Source organism: Paramisgurnus dabryanus, chromosome 1, assembly GCF_030506205.2.
Source record: "Paramisgurnus dabryanus chromosome 1, PD_genome_1.1, whole genome shotgun sequence".
Taxonomy (NCBI): Eukaryota; Metazoa; Chordata; class Actinopteri; order Cypriniformes; family Cobitidae; genus Paramisgurnus; species Paramisgurnus dabryanus.
Window position 1 is genome coordinate 9,620,684 of NC_133337.1, and position 27,184 is coordinate 9,647,867.

Here is a 27,184-nt window from a genome sequence, read left to right on the forward strand (position 1 = left end):
CATTAGAAACTTTTGTAATGATTTTAATGGTAAAAACATTCTTCATGGTTTTTCTAATAGAAACCAATAAATGTGCTTTTTTCATTTTATATTTACTGAATTTTATAGATACATTTTACATGAAAAATGCACCGGTTAATAAAATATTTGAGAAAAGTGTAATTTTGTGTGTCTATGATAATAAGACTCTGGGCGGAGTTTAGTGTTTCTGCGCATGTGCGGATGTAAGAGTTTGTAAAGTAAAATTTTTTCACCGTGGTTCGACACAGCTTAATGTCTGAGGAGAGAATCAAGAAGTAAAATCCACCCAGGTATGATTTTGCCTTATTTTACTCATATAAGTTCAGAAGTGCCTGCCGTATAATGAAAGTTGAATGAAAGTTTGTAACTTTGACAATGTTGTGTTATAGTCCCTGTCACAGGACACGCGTGTCGATACATGCCTGTCAGTTTCGACACGTTTGTGTTTGTCTTGTGTGTTTATGAAAACAGTGTGTTTGCGTAGAACAAAGCGTAGGTTAGCAGATGTTGACTTTTTAGTAATAAAGTTACTCAACAAAGTTCCTGTTATGGTCCCCAGCTGCCAGTTTGGCAAAAGATACAACATACGTTGTGTATGTTTCCTAACATATTGCACGTCATCCAAAAATATATATGAGGATACTGCACATGGGTAGTAGAGCATAGAATAGTACAGTATGAAAACCTTATACAGAGAAGTTTCCATGTGAAAATGAAAGTAGAAAATTAATGAATTATGCCTTGTAAAGTTGTTTCCTATTATACAAAACTGTTGTATAATACTACTGTAGATTAGTAGTGTTGCAAAAGGGCCGGTAAAGCGTAATGCATAACTTGAAAATATACAGAAAGTTATGTTTCTACAGAAAGTTATGTTTCTACAGGGAGAGAAGTCTTAATCTCGTGAGTTTAATCTAGTTTTCTTTCAGTCTGTCACGAGTCACAAGACAGAAAAAAGTTACAGAGCATCTGAGGAGGGCGGGGCTGGGAGAAGATTATAATTAAAGGAAACATTAATTTCTTACCTTGTAGTCCGTAGAATCATGTACTACTACAGAGAACCTATAACACATATTATACTGTATCACAAGTCACAAAGAGCGATTGTCTTATTGCCCCCAAGTGAAACGGCTTATAAAATGGGGGGGGGGGGGGGGGAAGGGCGGACGTGAATTTGTCCATCGAGCTCGAACCGGGTGTGCCCCATAAGCATTGAAAAGTGAAGCCTCTGGCTCTTTGATCGCCCCCTGGTGGCTGGCTGCAGTACAAGTCATAAACCCCGCCCTCTCCATTCACCCGAATGGGACTCTGCTATAAAGAAAAAATTATTTACACTTCCAATAAAAGTTTCCGAAAGATGGTTTTGGTCTATTCAAGTAGTTGTTATCACGCTGATATATGTTCAAGTGTTTATTATTGTGGTAAGTTTCATTTTAGCTTGTAATTTGATGCTATAGAAACGGGGTGTGTCGTTATGATTGGCGTGGTTGAATTGGTCGCGCAAGCATTTGGGCATACCGCGGCTCCGCCTCTGGCTTCACGGACGATTCCTTCTGCGCATGCCTTGGCTCCAAACTGACGTTTTTACGTAACATGGCGGCGACCGTGGTCAGACATTTTTGGCTTCAACTCATTACAATAGTGGGAGGCGACGTCGCGTTGTCCATCTTTTTTACAGTCTATGGTTCGAACGTTCGTATCGTTGTAAGTTTTGGTCATGTTGTTAGTTGAGAATCGCTGCAATCTTTTTCCGGCCATATGAGTATACTCATTAAGTCATGGGTTCTCAAACTGGGGGCCATGGCCCTTCGGGGGGGCCCTGAGATGGTACCGGGGGGGGCAGTTTTATGACATTTTATGAAATGCATTAATTTATCATGATTTCTGTGTAATTTAACCTCAGAAAAACTAACCAACATCACTACAATGTATATTTTAATAAGTTTTGGTTAATTCAAATGTTATGTTTTACAGTGTTTTATCTCATAAATTTTCTTTAGGGGGGCCATGAAGGGCACAAGTGGGGGTCACCGTACACAATGGGGGTCGCACGGCGAAAAAGTTTGAGAACCACTGCATAAATTAAAAAGAATAAAAAAAAGTTCACACTGAAGTAGGGCTGTGACGATACATCGCGTTCCACATTAAAAAGACCTGCCTAAAATCGATTCTGAATCGCAAGGCTCAGAATCTGTGTTTCATGCACAGATTGTGCGTGTACTATGGCTCTGTGATCTGTTGGAAATCCTTATCAATCAAAATCATTATGAGTTGTTTATAATGTGAATTCAAAAAAGCAACACTCGTCAAACACAATCATTCAAATATTTTTATTATCATGGAAATACCTGAAACAATCTGAAGAACAGCGATATATAAATATCCCTTTAGACATTTCCTGGAATAGTGTTTGTAATGCTAATTCTTCTGTGGCACAAATTGCATTTCTACACAAGAGCGCCCTCTGGCTTTTGGATGAGGCGGCATTTCACCGTAATTCATTCAAATTCATTCATTGAGAAAACGCGCATTTGCACGATTAATCGGAACAGCCCTACACTGAAGACATTAGACTGCCAAAATCACGCTACAGTTTCATTAAACAAATAAACAAATAAGCTAACATTTACCAAAAGCGCTAACAAAAAAAGACTTTCGCTGCAGTCGAAACCACCTAATTTCATGTTAAAGGGGGTCGCACACCGGACAAGAAGCGCCATGTTGTGTCGTTCCATGAATCTAAAAACAGAACACATTATTTTATATGAATGTACGCAAACCGGTGGCGGCTTTCCGCTGTAACTCTGATCAAATCCCTGTCACGCCACTCATAGGGCCCTATAATTTCCGCGATCACGGAATCGCAGACGGAATCGCGGGAATTGGCTTATTAACACGGAATCTAGTATTAACGCGGAATTTCGCGGAATTTTACATATTTTGAATAAAATTATGTTTTTGTGTGGGAGACGAACGTCTGGGGGAACTGCAGACCGGGGGAAGTAAATCTGGGCGACACGCCCCCTCCCGTCGTTTCAGACCCCCTCCAAAACACTGAAACCATGGCGAAGCGGCTCTCCACGACTCTGCTTTCGTCAGCGAAAAAATTAAGAAATTCGACGCTAAGCACTTAGTTCCGAGCAGGTCTCACATGACTTTTATGTGACCGGAGAACTGTTATTTTGTAAGTTTTGTCAACACTCTGTTCACGGTGAGCGCAAAGATACATGCACTCTCTCATCCACGTCTGTCTCACTGCACCTCTCACACGTGCACGCGCATCTGTTCGAAGTACGAACACAAATCCTCATGTATTTGTTCAGTTTTATGCATTTCAAGCGAGCTGAGGCAAACTAACTATCCCTCGCATTTAAAATATAATAATCTGCATCATGGCGCCGCTCTCTGTCTCCCTTTCGCTCGCACGTGCAAAGAGCTGCGTGCTCATGCTGTCCTAAGTCAGATCACTATCCTGTGTATGTTTGTAAAGTTATAACGTTATGCATTTCAAGCGATTGTGTATAAAATATGGATTGCGTTCCGCTGGATTGATGTGTTTAAGGCACTTCTGAAGGCACCACTGCTTTGACACCTTGTTGTAGCCTCCTGCAACAACACTAAACAATGCATTGAATTGAGTTGTGTGTGTGCGCGCGCGCGTGTGTATGTGCGTGTGTAAATGCATCTTTTATAGTCATTAAGTAATCCTGTTGTCCAGTTTTTCCCCAAATCATTTACATTTTAATCATTCACATTAAAGGCACACTCTTTTTATGACTAAAATAACAGTAAAGGGTAAAAAATATAATTAGCAAAAATTTAAACGGATAAAACGGAATTTGCAAAAATTAAAACGGAGAAAACGGAATTTGGGAAAAAATTAAACGATTGACAGACATTGGCTGCTAACGTATATTTTGCATAATACTTCTGGCAAGATCCTGAAGTTTGATTTGGATGACTTGACTTTCCCTTGAGCTCCTGGGAGAGGAGTTATTAATTAAAGAAAAAGAAGGAGAGGCGTTAGTTTATTTAAAAAACACATCTCTATTCAAATAAAAAATTTGTATATTAAACAGCTGTTTCTTGTGGTCAAATTGCGCTTGTTTAACATCATTCCAGTTAACGACTAACTTGTTGTTATGACGACATATGTCGTGATGTACATCCAAATTCATTCATACTATCAATATTTATGCTATAGTAACTACTGTTTTAGGTACAGTATCACAGTATGTGATTTCAATTGCAGGGCCTCAGGATTGTTGTTCATCTGTCATTTTCAGCCACTTTGGCAGGTGGCACGGTCACAAAAAACTAGGGTCATAATACCGTGGTCCTGTCCTAAAACTGCAGTCTCTGCATGATCATGCTATTCATTTAAGCAGCATCTAGTAGTGAGATTGCGAATTCCAACCACTGACTCAGTACATTGCTCACCCCTTCTTTTCGAAACACATAGAGAACGTACTGGTGTTATGTTAAAGGACAAAATGAAACAAAGAAAGCCTTGTGTTATCGTCTGATTGCCACCAGTTTTTTATTGTGTCACCTAGAATATTTGATTTGAAAAAAATGATGCAACTTTAAAGCACTGTAAGGCGCAATGATGACACACTTTGCAATCCTCTCTGGATATTTGTAAAGTAGGTGTGAGCAGGGCACAAACTAACGTGGGGTTAATTGTAACACAGTTGCTTTTCATATTTATACAGGGTGAGCAATCTGTGCTTTTGGTCTTTTTCTCTTACTGTTAGAATTGTGTGAATTTGTGAAATGTTTTGATGTGTTTTCATTAAGATATTGAACAAAGCGTGTTTCGGAGGCATGAAAGTATATTTTTTCATTTGATGTTTTTTATGTGTAAGTCACCAATCCAACATTATATTATTTTAATCACTGTCTTGTTACTTAAAACATAACAACATTATTTTGAAACATGTCAGCAACTGCTAGTAACTGATAGCTGGGACTGAAAACATTTTACACATTGTGGTAAGTTGTCACACTGTGTTACAGTACAATTAAGTTGCAGGTATACAATGATAATGAAAACAATATAAATAGTATTCATCAAAATTATAACTATTAATACAATATCAGGGGTAATAACTCATAGTTATTTTAATTAATAATTTATTTTTTGGTCTTAATTGTGTAGCCCTTTCAATAAAATCTATGCATTAATGCATAATACAAGGATTATGGATGGATGAATGTGTAGATATCTATCTATTATAGGTAGATTATAAACAATATCCACCTTTGGTATATAAACAGAAGTTTATTGAATTGTGTTTAAATATAACTTTCTAGCAGGTGTGACAACAAACCCTCTGTGGGGTAAGTTGTAACGTTTCCACTCCTGTCACTCTCGGTGTAATTGTACGATAACAGTAGACTAGATCCCACAAACAAATTCATTTGTAACAGAGATGTGTGTGTTGATTGTGTAAAAAATAAATAATCAAACTTAAATATTTTTTGAATGATTGAGCCAAAGCCAAAAAGCATTACTTTGTGGCCCGCTCTCCCCTACAGTGAGGTCTGCATCCCCCCCCCAAAGAAAATTCATGACATAAAACAATCTCAAACTTGGAATTAAACATAAAATACTAAATCATACAATGCAGTGCTGTTTGTTAGCCTGATTTTAAGGTTTTATTACATAGAATTTATGATAAATTAATATATTTTATAAAATGCCATAAAACTAGGCAGTTTGGGCAGGTTATAGGAAAGCATTTGTTATACGTAGATACAACTGGCTCTCTTAATAAATAAGATTATTAATTAATAATATTCTTATTAATGTCTTGTCACTGTTTAAGAACATGATTCAGTTCGTCTGGCCGTATTGTACTGTTCGATCCTGTTAACTGTGTGTTTTTTTTTTCAGATGGCCTCCACATTGTGGGATCGCCTCCCAATGTTGGTGGGCAATGATACTGAACTTAAAGACAACAGCAGCTGTTTCAGTTCCACACAGAGCACTGTACTGAAGGGTGTAAATTTTGGTGGAGTGCCCATAGTTCTGCTTCTTGACTTCATAGTCTTCCTGGTAAGTTCCTCCATGCATGTATGAAAGCATGACGCAAGACAGAGAGACCTAGTTTGTTTAAACATATTGTAAGAAATACTAGTTAGTTGAATTTGATTGGTTTATGTAAATTAGGAAGTGTGATGTAATTGGGTGGTGCTGTGTACCTCTGCGCAGGTGCTGCTGTTGATTTTCACTCTGATCCGAAGGAAACTGTGGGATTATGGGAGACTTGCGCTTGTTGCAGAAACCGAAGGGTATGCCACATGAAGACAATAGTATTTCTGTCACCATGTAAACACACATAGCATTCATGCTACTATGAAAATGGATGCGGTTTAAACAAATGAAAATAAAGAAACATTTAATGCATAAAACCTTTGACTTTGTTTACTGCAGGTTCAGCACAGCCAAAAACCGACGCTACAGCAGAATGACGTCACAGATGAGCACAGATGAGCCAGAGTACGAGAGGGTGGGTTTAAAATGTATCTTCCTCATTTAGGAATGACATAATCATCATCATCCTCATTAAAAATGTATCTTCCTCATGTCTTGCAGGGTTGTTGTTCTTGGCTCTCCTTTATCTTCAGAATGGAGTAAGTGATGTTACGGTGCTACACTGTCTGTGATCTGTAGGAAGTCCTTATCAATCTAAAATCATTATGAGTTTGAGATGTTTATAATGTGAATACAAAAAAGCAACACTCGTCAAACACAATCATTCAAAATATTTTTATTATCATGAAAATACCTGAAACAATCTGAAGAACAGCGATATATAAATATCCCTTTAGACATTTCCTGGAAAAGCGTTTGTAATGCTAATTCTTCTGTGGCACAAATGGCATTTCTACACAAGAGCGCCCTCTGGCTTTTGGATGAGGCGGCATTTCACTGAATTCATTCAAATTCATTCATTGAGAAAACGCGCATTTGCACGATTAATCGGAACAGCCCTACACTGAATACATCAGACTGCCAAAATCACACTACAGTTTCATTAAACAAATAAGCTTACATTTACCAAAAGCGCTAACAAAAAAGACTTTCGCTGCAGTCGAAACCACCTAATTTCATGTTAAAATTTCAAGAAGCGCAATTTTGTGTCGTTCCATGAATCTAAAAATAGAACACATTATTTTATATGAATGTACGCAAACCGGTGGCGGCTGTCTGCTGTAACTCTGCCCAAATCCCTGTCGCGCCACTCACATGATTTAACATTAAATAACATCATATTTGTTACAAATCGTTAGCGATTGACATTGGCTGCTAACGTATATTTTGCATTATGAAGAAGTAGACACTATCTTACTAAGCTTGCACTATTTAACGCGACACTCCCTTATGCAACAAACATATACTGCAGTATATTGGAAAATATCATGTAATATATTAGGCAATATATTACCATATATCGGATTTAATATTTATATTTCCCAATATATTGTAATATATGCATAGAAAATATCATGTCATATATTAGGCAGTATATTCCCATATATAGGATTTAATATGTATATTTTCCATTATATTGCAGTATATGAATAGACCATACATATTGATACAAAATATATTGTAACCAAGACCAAAAAGGGCACTATGTTTTTCCATGTAATAGTTTGTCTTTATATGATTTAATATACTGCAATATATGCAGGGGCATCGCTAGACCCCTTTAACCAGGACACATGCCCCAGTGTAAATCTTTTGTGCCCCGGTGTAAATCTCAAGTTTAAATTTTAGCAGTTAAATAGTGTATTCCTTTACAAAGATAATCGCGGCAAAAACGGATCTATATGCAATGTAGTTACCCAATTTACGCTTGTAACGAAGCAGTCGCATTGACTCGTGCACGCACGTATCCATGTCCGCGCACGTCTTGCGCTCATCCGCATTGCACACAACCGCATTCAAAAGGTGATGCCACGCGAGTGACTTAGCTTATGAAAACATGACCAGACTAAAGTAAGTTTCTAAATAATAATAATAATCTTATTTTGACTCGATCATTATTGGCTTCTTTAGATGAACATGTTTTGTGCAAAGCAGGGAAAGCGAAGCAGACAAGAGAGATGATGAGTTTTAAGGAGGTAAGACAAACTACATCCTCACCCGATCAGGTCTGAAACATTAGAGGAAAAATCTCAGGAAAACCTTGTCAAGTCTGTAGAATTGAATTGTTGCTGAGACAGATGTAAGATGTTCTTAAGATTATCTAAGTGTACTTCACTGTGCTATTTTGAGGCACCATGAATATGAACTAACATGCACTTTTAACATACTATCTCTGTATAAAAAAACTTATTTAGTTAACACTTGTATTAATCTTGAACACAACTTTTATACAAAGATGGGTTCAAGTTTACTACAAGTGGTACATAAATACATTTTTTAAATACATTTTTAGCACATTTTAGTTCATATTTATGGTGTCTCAAAATAGCACAGTGAAGTACACTAAGATGATCTTAAGAACATCTTAATATACTAAAAATTTGTCTTTAGTACTTCTTAAGTACAAAATTAGTGTGCGAAAATAAAGCACTTAAAATACACTATGGAAGTGTACTACTTTTTCACCTTGGTTAACACATGAGTCAGTTTTGGTGAACTGTTACTTCAAAACTCTACACACAAATCCTTACATTTCTCAGTGCTTACACCATCTGGTCATATGGAAAGCACTAGCATTCAATACTGTTCACTCAAGTCAGCACAGCTTAGCAAACAATTACCAAGCTGGAAACACTAAAAGTCAAAATTGAACACACAGCAATCAGATCCTTCAATAGATACATAAAAGGGCCTGAATCTGTTCATTGAGCTTTGAAACAATGGATCCACAGAGAAATGAAGGAATAGGTCGAGGAAGAGGAGGAGGAAGAGGAGGAGGGAAAGAAGAAGGACATGGTGAAGGAGGAGAAAGAGGACATGGTAAAGGAGGAGGGAGAGGACATGATGAAGAAATAGGTCGAGGAGGAGTAGGAAGAGGAGGAGGGAGAGGAAGAGGCAGAAGAGTAGGGAAAGAAGGAGGACGTGGTGAAGGAGGAGGAGGAAGGGGACATGGTAAAGGAGGAGGGAGGGGACATGATGAAGAAATAGGTCGAGGAGGAGGAGGGAGAGGAATAGGAGGAGGGAGAGGAGGAGGGAAAGGAGGAGGACGTGGTGAAGGAGGAGGAAGAGGGCATAGTGGAGGAGGAGGAAGAGGAGGAGGACGTGGTGAAAGAGGAGGAAGGAGATGAAGGGCAAGGTGACAAGCAATTTCAAGGTGAAATACAAGCCACTCTAGTTGACCATGTCCTGGTCCATGGTATGACTATGAGGGAGGCTGAGCAACGAGTAAAGCCTAATTTGAGTCGCTTTACTTATGCCTCCATCTTCAGAGCCTTCAGGGAGGAAAACAGATAGGTGTACTTACAGTAAGACTGCTCTATACAGTAACTTTAGTGTGCATACACTGTTGGACTATGCTACTGGAATAAAGAAATGCATCAAATTGCCTTCCATACAGATAGACATATCAGCAGATGAATGCAAGGGGTGGATCAGGCAAGAGGATTTTACCCTTGCTGTTTGGCTAGGACCAATATAGCCTGTGATGTGGATGAGATTCTCTGGCCTGACCCAGAACTAAGACGGGATGTTGAGGCGAAATATTACAATGTACAGTTGTGCTGTGTATAGCACATGAATGAATAAAAATGCATACATTGATTGTGTCTTTTTGGTCATGTGAAAAGGTTTTTGAGGGGGAGAACCACAAGCAACTTACCAGTTTTGGATATATTGTTTTGAATTGATTGCACAAGTGTGTAATACTATATTGTAGTGTGTGTGTTTTTGAAAGCTTGTGTGTGTTGTCTGAGGGAAAAGTTTGGTATTTCAGTAAGAGTGAATGGTTTTGAGTGTAGAGCTTCATTTTGACCTGAAAATATGATGTTTGGAGTATTGTGTGAGACTTTATGGAATTGTCTTTACTGTTTTGAGAATATGAGGCATAGTTTCAAGAAATGTGTAATAATGTTAGGTATAACGAAGATTATACTTGTATATATGTATCTTTTGCAGTAACTGTTGAACTGTAGAATAGTGGGTTGAGCAAAGGACATTGTATAGAAGTGTTGCACACTTCTTGCACACAGCAGGCTTTCAAAAAAGTCAGCAAAAAATGGGGGGCCTGTGCCCCAGTAGAGCTTTATATCTAGCAATGCCCATGAATATATGGATGTGCTATGTATGTATGTACAGTGGGGCAAAAAAGTATTTAGTCAGCCACCAATTGTGCAGATTCTCCCACTTAAAAAGATGAGAGAGGCCTGTAATTTTCATCATAGATACACTTCAACTATGAGAGACAAAATGTAAAAAAAAATCCAGAAAATCACATTGTCTGATTTTTAAGGAATTTATTAGTAAATTATGGTGAAAAATAAGTATTTGGTCAATAACAAAATTTCATGTCAATACTTTGTTATATACCCTTTGTTGGCAATGACAGACATCAAACGTTTTCTGTAAGTCTCCACAAGGTTTATACACATTGATGCTGGTAGTTTGGCCCATTCCTCCATGCAGATCTCCTCTAGAGCAGTGATGTTTTGGGGCTGTAGATGGGCAACACAGATTTTCAACTCCCTCCTAAGATTTTTTATGGGGTTGAGATCTGGAGACTGGCTAGGTCACTCCAGGACCTTGAAATGCTTCATACGAAGCCACTTCTTCGTTGCCCGGGCGGTATGTTTGGGATCACTGTCATGCTAAAAGACCCAGCAACGTTTCATCTTCAATGCCCTCGCTGACGAAAGGAGGTTTTCAGTAAAAATCTCACGATTCATGGCCCCATTCATTCTTTCCTTTACACGGATCAGTCATCCTGGTCCCTTGGCACAAAAACATCCCCAAAACATGATGTTTCTACCCCCATGCTTCACAGTAGGTATGGTGTTCATTGGATGCAACTCAGCATTCTTTCTCCTCCAAACACGAGAAGTTGAGTTTCTACCAAAAAGTTATATTTTGGTTTCATCTGACCATATGACATTCTCCTAATCCTCTTCTGGATCGTCCAAATGCTCTCTAGCAATCTTCAGACGGGTCAGGACATGTACTGGCTTAAGCAGGGGGAAACGCTTGGCACTGCAAGATTCCAGTCCCTGGTGGCGTAGTGTGTTACTGATGGTAGCCTTTGTTAGTATAGTCCCAGCTCTCTGCAGGTCATTCACTAGGTCCCCTCGTGTGGTTCAAGGATTTTTGCTAACCATTTCGGTGATCATTTTTACACCACGGGATGAGATCTTGCGTGGAGCCCCAGATCGAGGGAGATTATCAGTGGTCTTATATGTCTTCCTTTTTCTAATAATTGCTCCCACAGTTGATTTCTTCATACCAAGCTGCTTGCCTATTGCAGGTTTAGTCTTCCCAGCCTGGTGCACGTCTACAATTTTGTTTCTGGTGTCCTTTGACAGCTCTTTGGTCTCGACCATAGTTGAGTTTGGGGTCTGACTGTTTGAGGTTGTGGACAGGTGTCTTTTATACTGCTAACAAGTTCAAACAGGTGCCATTAATACAGGTAACAAGTGGAGGACAGAGGATCCTCTTAAAGAAGAAGTTACAGGTCTGTGAGAGCCAGAAATCTTGCTTTTTTGTTATTGACCAAATACTTATTTTCCACCATAAGTTGCAAATAAATTCTTAAAAAATCTGACAATGTGATTTTCTGGATTTTTTTTCTCATTTTGTCTCTCATAGTTGAAGTCTACCTATGATGAAAATTACAGGCCTCTCTCATCTTTTTAAGTGGGAGAACTTGCACAATTGGTGGCTGACTAAATACTTTTTTGCCCCACTGTATGTATGTATGTATATATGATTTAACAATTTTTTTTTCTTTCCAAATAAACAACTACAGCATATTCATGAATATGCATGGCATATAGCCTAAAGAAAATATTAAAGACAAAAATCTGCATTACACAAATAACAGTTTTATTGAAACAGCAGAGACCTTTCTTTCATTTTCTACATTTGTCAGTACTCTACTCAGCACCGACTGCTTCAACCAGAATGCGTGCCAAAGGCGATGGAGCATAATGCTTGAGTAGGAAGCTGAGATTCAGGCGCGAGGAGAGGACAAGGACACATACCTGTGACTAGCAACAATGAGGCTGATAGGTCCTGACCAGAGATGTATAGTAACGAAGTAGAACTACTTCACTACTGTACTTAAGTACTAAAAGACAGTATCTGTACTCTACTGAAGTATATATTTTTTCTCCTACTTCCACTTTTACTTCAGTACATATTTTCGATGAGTTTAATACTTTTACTCCGATACATTTTTTATGTGCTGCATAGTTACTCGTTACACTCAAATGTTACGAATCATTCCAAACCCACATTATCACTGCCAGAGCGGTGATACACATTAGAAACACACACAGATCGTGTTCTAAACCAATCGGAGATAGTGAAGGGCGGACCCCTCCCTCCCTCTCACTCCCAAATATGAGCCGGGGTTGTGGACAAAGTGAAGCAAATAGAGAACCAAAGTGCGCGAGAAAGACAGAGAGAGAGAGAATGCGTGAGAAAGGGCGAGTGTGCGTGAAAGAAGGAAACTTAAGTTCATTGAAACACCTTGTACCTTTACTGTACCTATTACCATTATATCGACTAATATTTAATTATTTGGTTAAATTAATCTAAATTATCTGAACAGTCCTGTCTTTGTACTCCTGCTACAGCCAAAGGAATTGTGAGTGTCCTTTAGCTAAAACATTTGAAATAATATAAACAATATTATATTCAAACTTTTGACTGTTTTCTTTAATAACTACATTACACAATACTTGTACTTTTACTTTCAGTACTTGAGTAGTATATTTTAAAATAAACTACTTGCAATACTTAAGTACAAAACATGTTTAATACTTTAGTACTTCCACTTAAGTGCTGTGCTTAAAGAGCACTTCAACTTCTACTCAAGTCACTTTTTTGATAGAGCACTTGTACTTTTACTCAAGTCTGGGTCCCTAGTACTTTATACATCTCTGGTCCTGACCTATAGTCCTAACTCATACTCCTAATCAGTAGGTGGCGGTAATGCACCTAAAAGTTGTTTGCTAACCACCAGTAAAACTTGAGAAGGAGACTGATCGTTGGCATGCTCTCAACCCAGGAAAAACTTCAAGCTTTACAAGGTACATAGTTTTCAGAGGTGGTGCTTTCCAGTTTTGATTGCATCTCTTCCAGGAGAGATTTTTGTGAACCAGAGGGGAAGGAGTGAGAAGGGAGAGAGTAATCGTTGTTGTTTTGTTCCACAGATGCTGTTTTAAACCAGTTTCCACGGCCAAAGCTGATGTTAGAAAATCCATCTACAGTAGAATATGCGAGCTAAGACACCAGGTGAAGTGCAAAAGCATGGGTATATAAGTAATTTAAACCAGTGAAGAGCCAAGATGGACTCCTAGCCAGGATAAAGGCCTGTTCTTTTGGTAATTTATGTCTTTGCTTTTTCACATTGCCAAAGCTCCTTGAAAGTTTGTTTATATCTATTATTGTCTGTGCATTTTGTTTATATTGTATTTTTAACTGTATAACGGCACTGCTGAAAGTTTGAAATAAATAGACCTTTGTAATTTAAATTGCTTTCATTTATATTTTGTATATTTTCTGTTTTATGTCACTCTTTTAAAATGTAATTTATGTTAATGTAATGCAAGACATTTATGTAATGTAAAGCAAACCACATTGTCTGACCATGTGCAAAATCTCTTGTGGTTGTAATAGGTCTGTTTAGCTCTCTACCTCAAATTAGTTTTAGTATGTGTGCCTGATTAAAAGAAAATAAAGGTGGCTTTTGATAGATTATCCATTAGTCTGTGTTAATATGTGGTATAAATGTGTGTACATATTTTTATGTATATATTTCTATATAATTTTACATATTATTTAAAATATATTCTACAATATAGTAAACATACATGTGACACTATATCTGTACATATATTGTTAATACATTTTTGCATATCAATCGGAATACAATATGGTGGATATTTGTAAATATAATATTGCATATTTTGAGATATATAAACACATATATTATATTCACGTGCAATATATTAAAAGCGACAATTATTTATATTTATCAATATACTGCAATAAATTACATATATATAGAATATATGTATCAACATATTACTCATGTATTTTACAATATACTGCAATATATTGCATACATAAAGAATATATGCATCAACATATTACTCCATATATTGCCAATATATACTGCAATATATTACATAGATAAAGAGTATATTTATCAACATATTACTCCATATATTGCCAATATATACTGCAATATATTACATACATTAAGATTATATTTATCAACATATTACTCCATATATTGCCAATATATACTGCAATATATTACATGCATTAAGAGTATATTTATCAACATATTACTCCATATATTGCCAATATATACTGCAATATATTACATGCATTAAGAGTATATTTATCAACATATTACTCCATATATTGCCAATATATACTGCAATATATTACATGCATTAAGATTATATTTATCAACATATTACTCCATATATTGCCAATATATACTGCAATATATTACATGCATTAAGAGTATATTTATCAACATATTACTCCATATATTGCCAATATATACTGCAATATATTACATGCATTAAGAGTATATTTATCAACATATTACTCCATATATTGCCAATATATACTGCAATATATTACATGCATTAAGAGTATATTTATCAACATATTACTCCATATATTGCCAATATATACTGCAATATATTACATGCATTAAGAGTATATTTATCAACATATTACTCCATATATTGCCAATATATACTGCAATATATTACATGCATTAAGAGTATATTTATCAACATATTACTCCATATATTGCCAATATATACTGCAATATATTACATGCATTAAGAGTATATTTATCAACATATTACTCCATATATTGCCAATATATACTGCAATATATTACATGCATTAAGAGTATATTTATCAACATATTACTCCATATATTGCCAATATATACTGCAATATATTACATGCATTAAGAGTATATTTATCAACATATTACTACATATATTGCCAATATATACTTCAATATATTACATGCATTTAGAATATATGCATCAATATATTACTTCATATATTTCCAATATATTATGGGATATATTAAATAGTATAATGAGATGTATTTAATCAATATATGAAAACGGCAATAATTGCAGTATTGTATAATATATTGCAATATATCACTTACATATATATAATATATTTTTATATAATATATCATGATATATATTACTTTGTAAATTTCACAATATATGGAGACACATTAAATATATTGTCATGTAATATATTGAGAAATATATGTTTGTTGCATAAGGGCTGTGCTTCTCGTCCGGTGTTCGACCCCCTTATAGTAGGCAAAAAGCCGTAGGCGAGGTGAGTTGTTTATTTAAATTCATAGTATTCAGAGTAAAACAATAGGCAAAAAGTACCCAGATGACCTAATACTTCTGGCAAGATCCTGAAGTTTGATTTTGATGACTTGACTTTCCCTTGAGCTCCTGGGAGAGGAGTTATTCATTAAAGAAAAAAAAAGGAGAGGCGTTATTTTATTTAAAAAACACATCTCTATTCAAATAAAAAATTCGTATATTAAACAGCTGTTTCTTGTGGTTAAATTGCGCTTGTTTAACATCATTCCAGTTAACGACTAACTCCAGAATGGAGTAAGTGATGTTACGGTGCTACACTGTATGTATACACACTTGTTACATGCCCTATGTTCAGCCAAAAAGCTTTTGTGTTTAAGGATGTTGAAGGTGATGTCATACGCTCAATACAGCAACAAATAAGTGAAATAATGTTAAAGTTGAATCTAAATAAGGGAAGTAAAACTGAACTCTCTGTGTGTGTTTACAGTGAAACTATGATCAAGGAGAGATGTGGTGTGGATGCGATACATTATCTGTCATTTCAGAGGCACCTGATTTTTCTGCTGTGTGTCATCTGTTTACTGTCTGTAGCCATCATCCTCCCAGTCAATCTGAGTGGTGAACTGCTGGGTATCTGTCACACACACAAACACACATACTGTATACATACACACATACACACTAGAAAATGTAGTGCTGTCTGATAACAATGATGTAGGATGTTTCTTTAGGTGTCACTTACATGCACCAAAATAGCTTTCATTATGTCAATAAAAGTCAAAAACAAGACTTTATTACAGTGTGATGTTGGAGTTAAACATTTTGATTAGATTGAACTACTATATATATATATATATAGTATATAAATTTATAAATTTGAAATGTGTGTATATATATATATATATATATATATATATATATATATATATATATATACAGTCTTGTTCAAAATAATAGCAGTACAATGTGACTAACCAGAATAATCAAGGTTTTTAGTATATTTTTTATTGCTACGTGGCAAACAAGTTACCAGTAGGTTCAGTAGATTCTCAGAAAACAAACAAGACCCAGCATTCATGATATGCACGCTCTTAAGGCTGTGCAATTGGGGTATTAGTTGAAAGGGGTGTGTTCAAAAAAATAGCAGTGTGGCATTCAATCACTGAGGTCATCAATTTTGTGAAGAAACAGGTGTGAATCAGGTGGCCCCTATTTAAGGATGAAGCCAACACTTGTTGAACATGCATTTGAAAGCTGAGGAAAATGGGTCGTTCAAGACATTGTTCAGAAGAACAGCGTACTTTGATTAAAAAGTTGATTGGAGAGGGGAAAACCTATAAAGAGGTGCAAAAAATGATAGGCTGTTCAGCTAAAATGATCTCCAATGCCTTAAAATGGAGAGCAAAACCAGAGAGACGTGGAAGAAAACGGAAGACAACCATCAAAATGGATAGAAGAATAACCAGAATGGCAAAGGCTCAGCCAATGATCACCTCCAGGATGATCAAAGACAGTCTGGAGTTACCTGTAAGTACTGTGACATTTAGAAGACGTCTGTGTGAAGCTAATCTATTTTCAAGAATCCCCCGCAAAGTCCCTCTGTTAAAAAAAAGGCATGTGCAGAAGAGGTTACAATTTGCCAAAGAACACATCAACTGGCCTAAAGAGAAATGGAGGAACATTTTGTGGACTGATGAGAGTAAAATTGTTCTTTTTGGGTCCAAGGGCCACAGGCAGTTTGTGAGACGACCCCCAAGCTCTGAATTCAAGCCACAGTACACAGTGAAGACAGTGAAGCATGGAGCATGATATGGGCATGTTTCTCCTACTATGGTGTTGGGCCTATTTATCGCATACCAGGGATCATGGATCAGTTTGCATATGTTAAAATACTTGAAGAGGTCATGTTGCCCTATGCTGAAGAGGACATGCCCTTGAAATGGTTGTTTCAACAAGTCAATGACCCAAAACACACTAGTAAACGGGCAAAGTCTTGGTTCCAAACCAACAAAATTAATGTTATGGAGTGGCCAGCCCAATCTCCAGACCTTAATCCAATTGAGAACTTGTGGGGTGATATCAAAAATGCTGTTTCTGAAGCAAAACCAAGAAATGTGAATTAATTGTTATAGAATCATGGAGTGGAATAACAGCTGAGAGGTGCCACAAGTTGGTTGACTCCATGCCACACAGATGTCAAAGCAGTTTTAAAAAACTGTGGTCATACAACTAAATATTAGTTTAGTGATTCACAGGATTGCTAAATCCCAGAAAAAAAAAAGTTTGTACAAAATAGTTTTGAGTTTGTACAGTCAAAGGTAGACACTGCTATTTTTTTGAACACAGCCCTTTTAACTAATTGCCCAATTGCACAGCCTTAAGAGCGTGCATATCAAGAATGCTGGGTCTCGTTTGTTTTCTGAGAATCTACTGAACCTACTGGTAACTTGTTTGCCACGTAGCAATAAAAATATACTAAAAACCTTGATTATTCTGGTTAGTCACATTGTACTGCTATTATTTTGAACAAGACTGTATATATATATATATAAATATAACACATTCTAGGACCATCTTATATTACATCTTGTAAAAATGGGCATGATATGTGCCCTTTAATGTCATTCTACCATATATTCTATTTTATATAGTATATATTTAATTTATCTCCCTTTTTATCCTTGTAAAGATGCTTTGAAGAAATGCATTATTGTTAAAAAGCAATATATTTATACCTGACTTGATTTGCATATATACTTGAAATAAAATTAAAGACCGACCGATTTCTCTGTTTCAGGCAATAATCCATACAGTTTTGGCAGAACCACCATTGCGAATCTTCAGAAAGGGTACAATATGCACTTTCTGTGATTTGTTTGTATATATATATATATATATATATATAACTGTATATGTAAGAGACTTTAAACTGATTTTGTATTATGCGTCCTTAGTGATAATCTGCTTTGGCTACACACAGTGTTTGCTGTTCTGTATCTCATACTCACGGTGGCAGTCCTGAAACGCCATACATCTAAAATGAAAGGGAGTAAAAAAGAAAATGTGAGTTGCTTTCTAGTTTATCTTTCTCTCATATACACAGTTGGTTACTGTCAATCTTACACAAGATAATTTTTTCTAGGCTAGAAATACTCTGTTTGTGAGATCTGTTCCCACCGAAGCCAGTAATGAGAGTATAAAAACTCACTTTGTGTAAGTGGAAATTTTTAACCGCTCCTTCAGATATATATATTTTCCCCTATCTGAATCATTTACCACATTACATACCATATCACCTCAGTGTTTGTATTTCAAAGATTGTTACTGACAGATCAAAGCACCAATAAGAAAGCAGAATGTGTTCATATTGCATAAAAGGTTTTTAAATATGCATAAAAGGTTTAAGTAAAAAATTTAATATCTGTGTCTGTTAAATATACTGTTTCATTCAGAAAGTAAATGATAACATATGTCTTGTTTACTTGAATGTAGGGAAGCGTACCCTTCCTGTCAAGTGACTAGTGTTAACTTGTGCTATGATGTTGCCAAACTGATCGAACTCGCCAGAAATAGGTGAGAACTCAGATTTGTTCCTGTCAAATTTTCTTAGTGTTACTTTAAGTTTTGTATAGATGTACCTCTTCTGTTATTTATTAAAAACAGAAAGCATGCAGAAAAAAACCTGCAACATTACAATAAGATCCTGGAGCGGTACGGGCGGCGTGAGTTCATCAACCCGCGACCCTGCAGCCACCTGTGTTGCTGTTGCCATTGTCAGAGTTGTGAAAATGTAAGTTGTGAGGAAGATTCGCTGTATATTTGATTTTCAAAATGAAATTGATTTAAATTGGCATTGTATATTGTGTGTAGGTTGATGCTATAGATTACTACAGCTCACAGGAAGCTGCTCTGGTGGAGGAGATCAATAGACTCAAGGAAAATGAACAACTGTCTTCTCTGGGCATGGCCTTTGTTTCCCTGCAGACTGAATATATGGCCTCTTAGTAAGTGCTTTACAATCAGACTTGACTGAAGTCAATCTAATGTACTTCTTTCTACATTTTAGGCACCATAGATGTAGGCCTGGTACTAGGCTTGCTGAATTGGGGGGCAGTTAGGAATTTTGGGTGGGCAGCCATAATAGTTGTACAATATACACTCAACTAAAGGATTATTAGGAATACCTGTTCAATTTCTCATTTATGCAATTATCTAATCAATCAATCAATCAATCACATGGCAGTTGCTTCAATGCATTTAGGTGTGTGGCCTGGTCACTACAATCTCCTGAACTCCAAACTGAAAGTCAGAATGGGAAGGTAAAGGGATTTAAGCAATTTTGAGCGTGGCATAGTTGTTGGTGCCAGATGGGCTGGTCTGAGTATTTCACAATCTGCTCAGTTACTGTGATTTTCACGCACAACTTTTTCTAGGGTTTACATCCAGTATGCGGCAGTCCTGTGGGTGAAAATGCCTTGTTTATGCTAGAAGTTATAGGAGAATGGGCCGACTGAATCAAGCTGATAGAATAGCAACTTTGACTGAAATAACCACTCGTTACAACCGAGGTATGCAGCAAAGCATTTGTGAAGCCACAACACGCACAACCTTGAGGCAGATGGGCTACAACTGCAGAAGACCGGGTAACACTCATCTCCACTACAAATTGGAAACAGAGGCTACAATTTGCACGAGCTCACCAAAATTGGACAGTTGAAGACTGGAAAAATGCGGCCTGGTCTGATGAGTCTCGATTTCTGTTGAGACATTCAGATGGTAGAGTCAGAATTTGGCATAAACAGAATGAGGACATGGATCCATCATGCCTTGTTACTACCGTGCAGGCTGGTGGTGTAATGGTGTGGGGGATGTTTTCATGGCACACTTTAAGCCCCTTAGTGCCAATTGGGCATCGTTTAAATGCCACGACCTACCTGAGCATTGTTTCTGACCATGTCCATCCCTTTATGACCAAAATGCACCCATCCTCTGATGGCTACTTCCAGCAGGATAATGCACCATGTTACAAAGCTCGAATCATTTCAAATTGGTTTCTTGAACATGACAATGAGTTCACTGTACTAAAATGGCCCCCAGTGTCACCAGATCTCAACCCAATAGAGCATCTTTGGGATGTGGTGGAATTGGAGCTTCGTGCCCTGGATGTGCATCCCACAAATCTCCATAAACTGCAAGATGCTATCCTATCAATATGGGCCAACATTTCTAAAGAATGCTTTCAGTACCTTGTTGAATCAATGCCACAAAGAATTAAGGCAGTTTTGAAGGCAAAGGGGGTCAAACATAGTATAAGCATGGTGTTCCTAATAATCCTTTAGGTGAGTGTATATAAATATGAAACGGATCTGAAGGTTTTACTTTAAATGTCTCCCTCATACATAATTTATATTCTGTGTCTTATCATTGTTGGCAAGTGAAGAGGGAAAAAAACGATATAGGAGACTTTTTCCTTAAGATATTTTGCACAGTACCAGCTGCCCCCCCCCCCCCCCCCCCGAATTATAACAGTTTTTGTATAGATATGATAAAGTGATAATGATGAAAGCCAAGGTATGGCAGATGTTGGTGAAGTAATTTAATATTACAACCTCAACGTTACAGTCACATAGGCTATATTTTTATGAATGCCTGACCCTCATCATACATGCTTCTGCAGCAACCATGCTGAAATATCAAAACAGAGCACAACGCTTAAATAATCTATTGATGAGAACATTATGGGAGCAATTTGACAAATTGACATTGGTGGGTGGGAGCTAATATAAATAGTGTTTGCCAACAAGGGAAGCTATTTGTGTGGCTGGACATTTTTGGGGGCAGAGGAAAAATCTGGAGGGGGGACAATGCCCCCCAGCTAGCCTGATGTTGTCATACTCAATTCTAGTCAGAATTTAAGTCTGATACTGCTCCATTGGGCTGTGATTATGGGGTGTGTTTCAACCGAACCAGGATAAAAAATGCCTCTACACTCAATTGGATAGACCTACAACCAATCAGAGCAACCGAGTGTGTGACGTATGTTGAAATGGCACCTCTCTTTTTGCAGCCTGACCTAAACTGCTAGTTATTTCGCTACAATGAGACTAATATTATGATTGTGCTAACTGAGTCTAAGTTACCCTTAAAGTAGAGGTACCCTTAAATATTATAGTTTTAAGTTGTTAACTTAGGCATGTTGCTATGTCAGATGGCATCTTATTTGCTTGTGATTATTTTCTTAGTATTCTAAAAGATTTTAATGCGCTGGATTGTGGAGGCGGTGCTGGGGGTGTGGTGGGAGAAGAAATGGGTGGAGTAATTACATGTGGGTGTGGGCGGGAGCCTCAGCCATCCTCTAAAAGCACAGAGCTGAGGGTGCGAAGATGGAAAGTGAGGTACGCCCCTCATCTATACAACATCTACTGGTAAGTTCAACCAAAATCCTTCAAGATAAATATGGTTATTTAAAAAATATTTTTAAATTTACGTTTTATTAATCTCTGTCTCTCTCTCTCTTTCTCAGGGAGAATTTGTCCATACGGGGTTGGAAATGGTGGGTGCGTTGCCTGCTGCTAAATAGCTTTCTCTTTATCATCCTCCTCTTCCTCACGACTCCCTCCATCATTATCAGCACCATGGACAAGTTTAACGTTACCAAGCCCATTGCCTCCCTGAATGTATGTGACTGAACATTTACATAAATGTATGTACAGGTAGAGTAAGTGAAGTGATGGTGAGACTGTGTGTTTTCAGAATGCCATTATCAGCCAGTTCTTCCCAACCCTTCTTCTGTGGACCTTCTCTTCCCTGTTGCCTACGGTAGTTTATTACTCTACTTTATGGGAAGCCCACTGGACCAGGTAAACCACTTAAACCTGCATACACAGAGACATGTGAACAAACATGCTCAATAATGATTGTGTGTTTGTGTGTGTAGATCCAGTGAGAACATGAGCATGCTGTACAAACTTTACACCTTTTTGATCTTCATGGTGTTGATTTTGCCATCACTCGGTCTTTCCAGGTAAAAGGTCACTCTCAATTTTTTGTTTCAGTGTAAAGTTACTTTATTGGCATGATTGTGTGTACTTACAATATTCCTAAACATTATACATAAAACAAGAAACATATGATAACACACCAGTCATACAATAAAGATCTCTTTTGCTTTCTCTCTCGTCCTCTCTATATGTCTCTCTCTCTATAATATTTGCTCTCCATGTCCTGTCTCTTTCGCTCTGTCTGTCTGTGCAATTTAAAAGGAAAAGATGTTTTTAGTGCAAAATTAAAAGTCAAATAGTAAGATACATAGATATATGAAAACAAAAAATAGCAAGATATAAATTTAAATGATAGTTCACCCAAAAATAAAAATTCTGTCATAATTTTTTCATCCTCTTCTGTTCTAAACCTGTATGAATTTCTTTTTTCTGATGAACACAAAAGAAGATATTTTGATAAATGATGGTAAGCACACAGCTGATTGTAACCATTGACTTCCATAGGATAAAATTAGGTGGAATTCTATGGCTACCATCAACTGTGTGCTTACCATCCATTATCAAAATATCTTTATCATTTATCACAATACTTCCATTATATTTGTTTATCATACTATGGAAGTCAGTGGTTACAATCAGCTGTGTGCTTACCATCATTTATCAAAATATCTTATTTTATTTATATATAAAAAAAAACAACTCATACAGTTTAGAAGAACATAAGGATGAAAAAATTATGACAGAATTGCATCTGACATGCTATCTTGCAAATCTATGTCAGGCACTTATGTTTAGGTTCAGTAATTTCACTTTAATGGCAATGAAAAGGTTATTAGTCAGTAATTGAAATGCCTTATTTTCACAAATGTCACATTAGTCATTTTATTGGTATTTAAAGAATTTGACGGCCTTTTGTTGCAAAACCCTCAATGTGTTAGCATTTGCAAGCTTTTTTGGAAATAAAACTCCACTTCTATTCTCAAAATCACTAAATATGCAACTAGAAACATTGCAAATGATGAAAGTTAACATATAAAAATTGAACAAAATTGAACCACACATAAGGAGGCAGTGTCATGCATGTGGCTGCCACCGTTGGGTTCCATTCAAGTCCAAGGGCTCACAAGGGACACAAGTCCTCGCAACTTTCTCTGTCTCTCTCTCTTTCTCTTTCTCTTTCTCTTTGACTTTCAGCTTTGATTGTGATCTGTCTCAACCAGTATTCACATTTGCTGTGTTTCCCCCTCAGTCTGGACGTGTTTCTTCGCTCGGTTTTTGACCCAAAGGGGAGTTTAAGGTTGGAGTAAGTGTCAGTCTTTTTAGAGTTTTTTTTATTCAATTTATTAGCTTAAAATCTATTTTGTTAAACACACTTGAGTTTCAATTTAAAAATAAGTCTCTCTCTCTGTCTCTCTCTCTCTCTCTCTCTCTCTCTCTCTCATCTTAGGTGTGTGTTTTTACCCGATCAGGGGTCTTTCTTTGTGAATTACGTGATCGCCGCAGCGCTGGTGGGCTCTGGGATGGAGCTGCTGCGTTTGCCAGGATTACTGCTATACATTGTGCGCCTGGCACTTGCGAATTCAGCTGCAGAGAGGAAATACGTTAAACAGGTTGGGCTGTGGCTTTAAAATTTGATGAAAATTATGTCATTTTCTTTGTACTGCTTTAAACTGATGTACATTTGAATTATAACATCCCTTCTTGCATTCTCTTTTTTCTGTAGCATCAGGCTTACGAGTTTCAGTACGGAGCCGTGTACGGATGGATGCTGTGTGTGTTCACTGTCATCATGGCCTACAGCATCACTTGTCCTGTCATCGTCCCTTTTGGTCTGATTTATTTATCTATCTAGATCCTTGTACCCTACCTTACTGTAGATGACATTATATTAACATTCAGATTGCGTATGCAGGTTTGCTGTATCTCTTACTCAAACACCTGGTGGACAAACACAACCTGTACTTTGCTTACTTGCCGGCCTGCCTTGATCGTAAAGTTCATCTGGGAGCTGTCAATCAAGCGTTGGCTGCACCAATCATATGCTTGTTCTGGCTTTACTTCTTCTCTGTGCTCCGGCAAGGTAACACCCACTATGCAATGACCGGATGATCAAATATATGCTTTTTTTAAAGATTTGTTTTATACATTGATATGTACGGTACAGATGATTTGTGTGTTTATATGCAGGGTTCATGGCAGTCACATCTTTGTTTACATTAGTGGTTTTGAGCTTGACCATCTTTATCTGTATAAGTTACACCTGCTTCGGACACTTCAAATATCTCAGCCCTCACAACTACAATGTAAGTTAACATTGGTTTCGTGTGTGTGTGTGTGTGTGTGTGTGTCTGGTTGTTTATACTAATACAGTCTCTCATAATAAGGTTCTCCAATAGCTTTTCTGTTTACCGTGTTATTGTCATCGCAATGTATGTCTATTATTTATATTTAGGTAAAGGAGGAAGATGAAAATGCTACAGAGAGCTCATCTTCATTGGTATGCTTCACATTTGTCTGTAATTTCTGTATTACTTAAAAGGGTCATGCACAAAGTTGCATTGAACATTAGAAATGACTCAAATGTACCTGTATCTCTTCGACTTTCCAAAGGTTTATCTACCCAAAGTTCTAAACCCAGACTCATCGTCACATGCCCCCGAAAGGTGCAGCACACACCAGTCATACGGGACGACAGATATAAACCCGTCCATCCTCAGCACTGAGGAAGACTCTCCTAACTTAAATACCTAATGAAATCACTAAACACAACCAATCAGAGGCCATCAATCCACATCTGCCAACCTCCACAACTGCTCTCCTAATTCAAGAAAATGACCAAAAAGCTGGAAGGTGCAGTTTTTTTTTGCTAGTTGTGGGAATATATATATATGGTTTATTATTAAACACAGACAGGAAGTCTTGCGAAACAAATCAGACACAAAAGATTTTAGATTATTTTTGTTAATGATCCTAAATAATTTTTTCTGTCACAGACGTGTTGCTGTCGCAACATGCTGATGTTAATTTCCTTACAAAAGCGGCATTACCAATGAGTACAAGGTAGGTCTAGTGTGTAAAAGTGCACGTGAACTCTCAGGTGTCTTGTTACAATTTATTTTACGTTATAACTGTAAGTAAGTGTAAAACTAAATGTGTGTGTTTCTGAGAGAACTCGCATACAGGTTATGCATAAAAATGTAATTGTTTTAAATCAAAGTTTTATACAAATATGTTTATATTGACTGAGAAATTAAAAACATTTCATAGGATTGTTGTGTGTCTACTTGTACAGTACAGCTATCTGTATGGCCATCTGAGTGAGGACAAATACAGTAAAGTGAAGACCAGCCAATATGTCCTCACTTTACTCTCTTTGTCCTCCCTCCGATTCTCTTACAGATAACTGTACTGCCCCTTTAAAGGGCTCTTTGAGGGGAAGACTTGGGTTTAGGTTTGGATTTTGAATTGTGTTAGGGTTGGGTTAAGAATTAGGGTTAGGACTTATTTGAGAGAGAGAATATTGAATAGAATGATAAGTTGCTGTTTAAAGCTCATCATCAGTAGGTGGCACTGTTGCTTTCTGAACTGCTGGGAAAAGCCTTTAATTCTGTCATATGGGACTAGTGAAATATATTTCTCTTGTCATTACTGTAAGAAATTCAACAGTTATGCAATGTAAAGTATTGTAAGTGAAAATTTTAATGTCTGGTTTTTGTTTATGTAAAGAGAAGAAAGTGTTTTATGTAATTTTTGATATGTTCTTCATATGAAAGACCCAAAAAGGAATTGTAATCTATGACTGGTTACGTTTCATAGACCATACAGTGAGTCTATTGTCTTTAACATCCTAATAATGGATGAATGAAAATCACAGATTTCGTGTGACTCCAGGACAGCGCAAAATCTTCTTGTTTCTGCAGTTACCCATTACAAACTCCAGAATCAAGGGTTTTAAGTCTCTTAAGAACAGAAACCGATCTGATAATGATACCATGGGACTACTTGGTACTCATCAGCTGGTTTACTTACTTTTTTTTTTTGCACAATAATTTTTGGTGCATTTTTACTGTAACCTAAATGCCAAAAACCAAATGCTTACCATGTAAATGAATATAAAGCATACATACATTTTTATTCTGTGAAATTCAATGTTTGCACCTCTATAAACCTTCAGGTTAAATCATTTTTTAAATCTGTTTTTGATTTACTTTCACCTGCATTCAACTTACAGTTTTGTGCATTTGAGTTTTATAAAATGCTTTTATATTTTCTGAAACAAATGAAAGTGAAATTGGTCAATCAATTATAAACTCGAGATGTGTTGCAAAGCAATTTCCAGATTCTTATGGGTAATTGTTAAGATTGACAGCTGCCCTGTCAGGAAAAAAGGTCAAAATGGTCCCAAAATGTACCATTTAAAAAAGTCCTAATGCATTTTATTTAGATACAGATATGTACAGTGTTCGAATTGAAGGGGGCTGGGGTGGTCCTGGCCCCCTATCAAGCACAAAAATTTTATTAAAATACCACATGAATTTAAAATGATTGTGCTAAACTGCCATAGATCAATACTGTCTATTATTTGTCCAAATTTTACAATAAATTTATACAAAAGA

The 27,184-nt window shown here is 36.8% G+C and overlaps 1 protein-coding gene across 1 annotated transcript; it reads left to right on the forward strand.

Annotated features, from left to right (window-relative positions):
* The first annotated feature begins 218 nt into the window (after window positions 1-218).
* Window positions 219-27,184, forward strand: tmem63a (transmembrane protein 63A). The gene is made up of 23 exons (XM_065265888.2): window positions 219-311; window positions 5,921-6,082; window positions 6,239-6,318; window positions 6,461-6,536; window positions 6,623-6,660; window positions 16,055-16,197; window positions 18,365-18,416; window positions 18,522-18,630; window positions 18,710-18,780; window positions 19,060-19,140; window positions 19,231-19,357; window positions 19,438-19,571; window positions 21,810-21,992; window positions 22,091-22,244; window positions 22,321-22,427; window positions 22,505-22,591; window positions 23,818-23,871; window positions 24,016-24,178; window positions 24,292-24,397; window positions 24,481-24,648; window positions 24,756-24,871; window positions 25,021-25,065; window positions 25,179-27,184. The coding sequence occupies exons 2-23, from the start codon at window positions 5,921-5,923 to the stop codon at window positions 25,317-25,319; spliced, it is 2,397 nt and encodes a 798-aa protein (XP_065121960.1). The 5' UTR covers window positions 219-311; the 3' UTR covers window positions 25,320-27,184.